Source organism: Procambarus clarkii, chromosome 8 (assembly GCF_040958095.1).
Source record: "Procambarus clarkii isolate CNS0578487 chromosome 8, FALCON_Pclarkii_2.0, whole genome shotgun sequence".
In the NCBI taxonomy this organism is placed as follows: Eukaryota; Metazoa; Arthropoda; class Malacostraca; order Decapoda; family Cambaridae; genus Procambarus; species Procambarus clarkii.
In genome coordinates, this window is record NC_091157.1 from 49,883,368 (window position 1) to 49,886,109 (window position 2,742).

Consider the following 2,742-nt stretch of genomic DNA (forward strand, 5'->3'; position numbering starts at 1 on the left):
TGTGTGTGTGTGTGTGTGTGTGTGTGTGTGTGTGTGTGTGTGTGTGTGTGTGTGTGTGTGTGTGTGTGTGTGTGTGAGCGACATCAAAGTTATATGAATACGCGAGTCATAAGTATTCTTTACAGTACCATGTACGTTTTGGGGTGATCTTGGGCGGCGTATATATATGAATATATGTATATAAATATATGTATATAAATATACATATATTTATATATGTATAAATTATATATTGTGCAATATATATATAATTAAATTACATATTGTAATTGCAAAATAAATTCGGTAATTGCAAAAGCCATTTATCTAGATCATGATAAACACATTAATAAATGATTCACAATATAGTTTTACAAATGGCCTTTTAAGTTTGACAAATTTCCTCTCATTTTATTCCAGCATAGTTGAGGCAGTTGACAGTGGCAAGGTTTGCGATGTTGTGTACCTTGACTTTAGCAAAGCTTATGATACAGTGCCACAATAAGATTAAAAATATAGAGACTCACGGTATTGGGGGTGCTATATTAAGTTGGTTATGAACAGGGTTATACCATAGGAACAGAGAGAATAACTGGAGTTAAATCAGAGTGGGAAAGTGTTGTAAGTGGAGTGCCTTAAGGCTCTGTCCTGGGACCTCTCTTGTTTTAAATAGATAAATGATTTAGATTCAGGATTGAGCAGTATTTGCAAAATTTGCCGACGATACGACATTGAGGAGGAAAATAAACTCAGGAGACTCAAAGTTTCTTGAAGACGATATAGAGAGAGGTTTAAAATTTACACAAGATTTCCAGATGCAGTTTTATGCTAACAAATATAAGGTTATTCGGCTAGGTAATGATCCCAGAATTACGGGATATCAGCTAGATGGTGTTGAGACTGCAAAGTCTGATTGCAAAAAATATCTGGGAGTGTCATGACTAGTAAGAATTTAAAGCCAAAAAAATCAACACATAAAATTTCGAAATAAGGCAAATAGGAAACTGAGACTCATTTCTAGAAGAGTTAGTAATTAGACACCTGGTGATATTCTTCAGCTATATCCTGCGTTTCTTAGGTTCTATTAAGACTATTCAGTCCGGGTCTTTTTCGCTATACTTTAGAATGGATATAAATTCACAACACCGTGAAGGTGACCCCCAACACCGTGAAGATGACCCCCAACACCGTGAAGGTGACCCCCAACACCGTGAAGATGACCCCCAACACCGTGAAGGTGACCCCCAACACCGTGAAGGTGACCCCCAACACCGTGAAGGTGACCCCCAACACCGTGAAGATGACCCCCAACACCGTGAAGGTGACCCCAACACCGTGAAGGTGACCCCCAACACCGTGAAGGTGACCCCCAACACCGTGAAGGTGACCCCCAACACCGTGAAGGTGACCCCCAACACCGTGAAGGTGACCCCCAACACCGTGAAGGTGACCCCCAACACCGTGAAGATGACCCCCAACACCGTGAAGGTGACCCCCAACACCGTGAAGGTGACCCCCAACACCGTGAAGGTGACCCCCAACACCGTGAAGGTGACCCCCAACACCGTGAAGGTGACCCCAACACCGTGAAGGTGACCCCCAACACCGTGAAGGTGACCCCCAACACCGTGAAGGTGACCCCCAACACCGTGAAGGTGACCCCCAACACCGTGAAGGTGACCCCCAACACCGTGAAGGTGACCCCCAACACCGTGAAGGTGACCCCCAACACCGTGAAGATGACCCCCAACACCGTGAAGGTGACCCCCAACACCGTGAAGATGACCCCCAACACCGTGAAGGTGACCCCCAACACCGTGAAGGTGACCCCCAACACCGTGAAGGTGACCCCCAACACCGTGAAGGTGACCCCCAACACCGTGAAGGTGACCCCCAACACCGTGAAGGTGACCCCCAACACCATGAAGGTGACCCCCAACACCGTGAAGGTGACCCCCAACACCGTGAAGGTGACCCCCAACACCGTGAAGGTGACCCCCAACACCGTGAAGGTGACCCCCAACACCGTGAAGGTGACCCCAACACCGTGAAGGTGACCCCCAACACCGTGAAGATGACCCCAACACCGTGAAGGTGACCCCCAACACCGTGAAGATGACCCCAACACCGTGAAGATGACCCCAACACCGTGAAGGTGACCCCCAACACCGTGAAGGTGACCCCCAACACCGTGAAGGTGACCCCAACACCGTGAAGGTGACCCCAACACCGTGAAGGTGACCCCAACACCGTGAAGGTGACCCCCCAACACCGTGAAGATGACCCCCAACACCGTGAAGGTGACCCCCAACACCGTGAAGGTGACCCCCAACACCGTGAAGGTGACCCCCAACACCGTGAAGGTGACCCCCAACACCGTGAAGGTGACCCCCAACACCGTGAAGGTGACCCCCAACACCGTGAAGGTGACCCCCAACACCGTGAAGGTGACCCCCAACACCGTGAAGGTGACCCCCAACACCGTGAAGGTGACCCCCAACACCGTGAAGATGACCCCCAACACCGTGAAGGTGACCCCCAACACCGTGAAGATGACCCCAACACCGTGAAGGTGACCCCCAACACCGTGAAGATGACCCCAACAATGCATTCAAGTAGTATACAGTAGCCAGTTGGCTCCGTGCCCCGTGCCAGCCACTACAGGTAAGACAACCACAGCTCAACTGCCGAAGTCCAGCAGTTTGCTATAGTTGCTTCAGGAAACGTGTCAGCAAAATTGCCTTCCCTCGATCTGGAGGCCTG

General features: G+C 49.3%; 1 protein-coding gene across 1 annotated transcript; it reads left to right on the forward strand.

The window, feature by feature from the left end:
- Positions 1 to 1,104: 1,104 nt before the first annotated feature.
- LOC123759828 (uncharacterized) lies at positions 1,105 to 1,569 on the forward strand. The gene has a single exon (XM_069320696.1). It carries the CDS (start codon positions 1,105 to 1,107, stop codon positions 1,567 to 1,569), a length of 465 nt encoding a protein of 154 aa, XP_069176797.1.
- Positions 1,570 to 2,742: the final 1,173 nt, after the last annotated feature.

Bases quoted from the DNA above. Each gene is read 5' to 3' on its own strand.
- LOC123759828 (XM_069320696.1), top strand. From the start codon at position 1,105: ATGGATATAAATTCACAACACCGTGAAGGTGACCCCCAACACCGTGAA.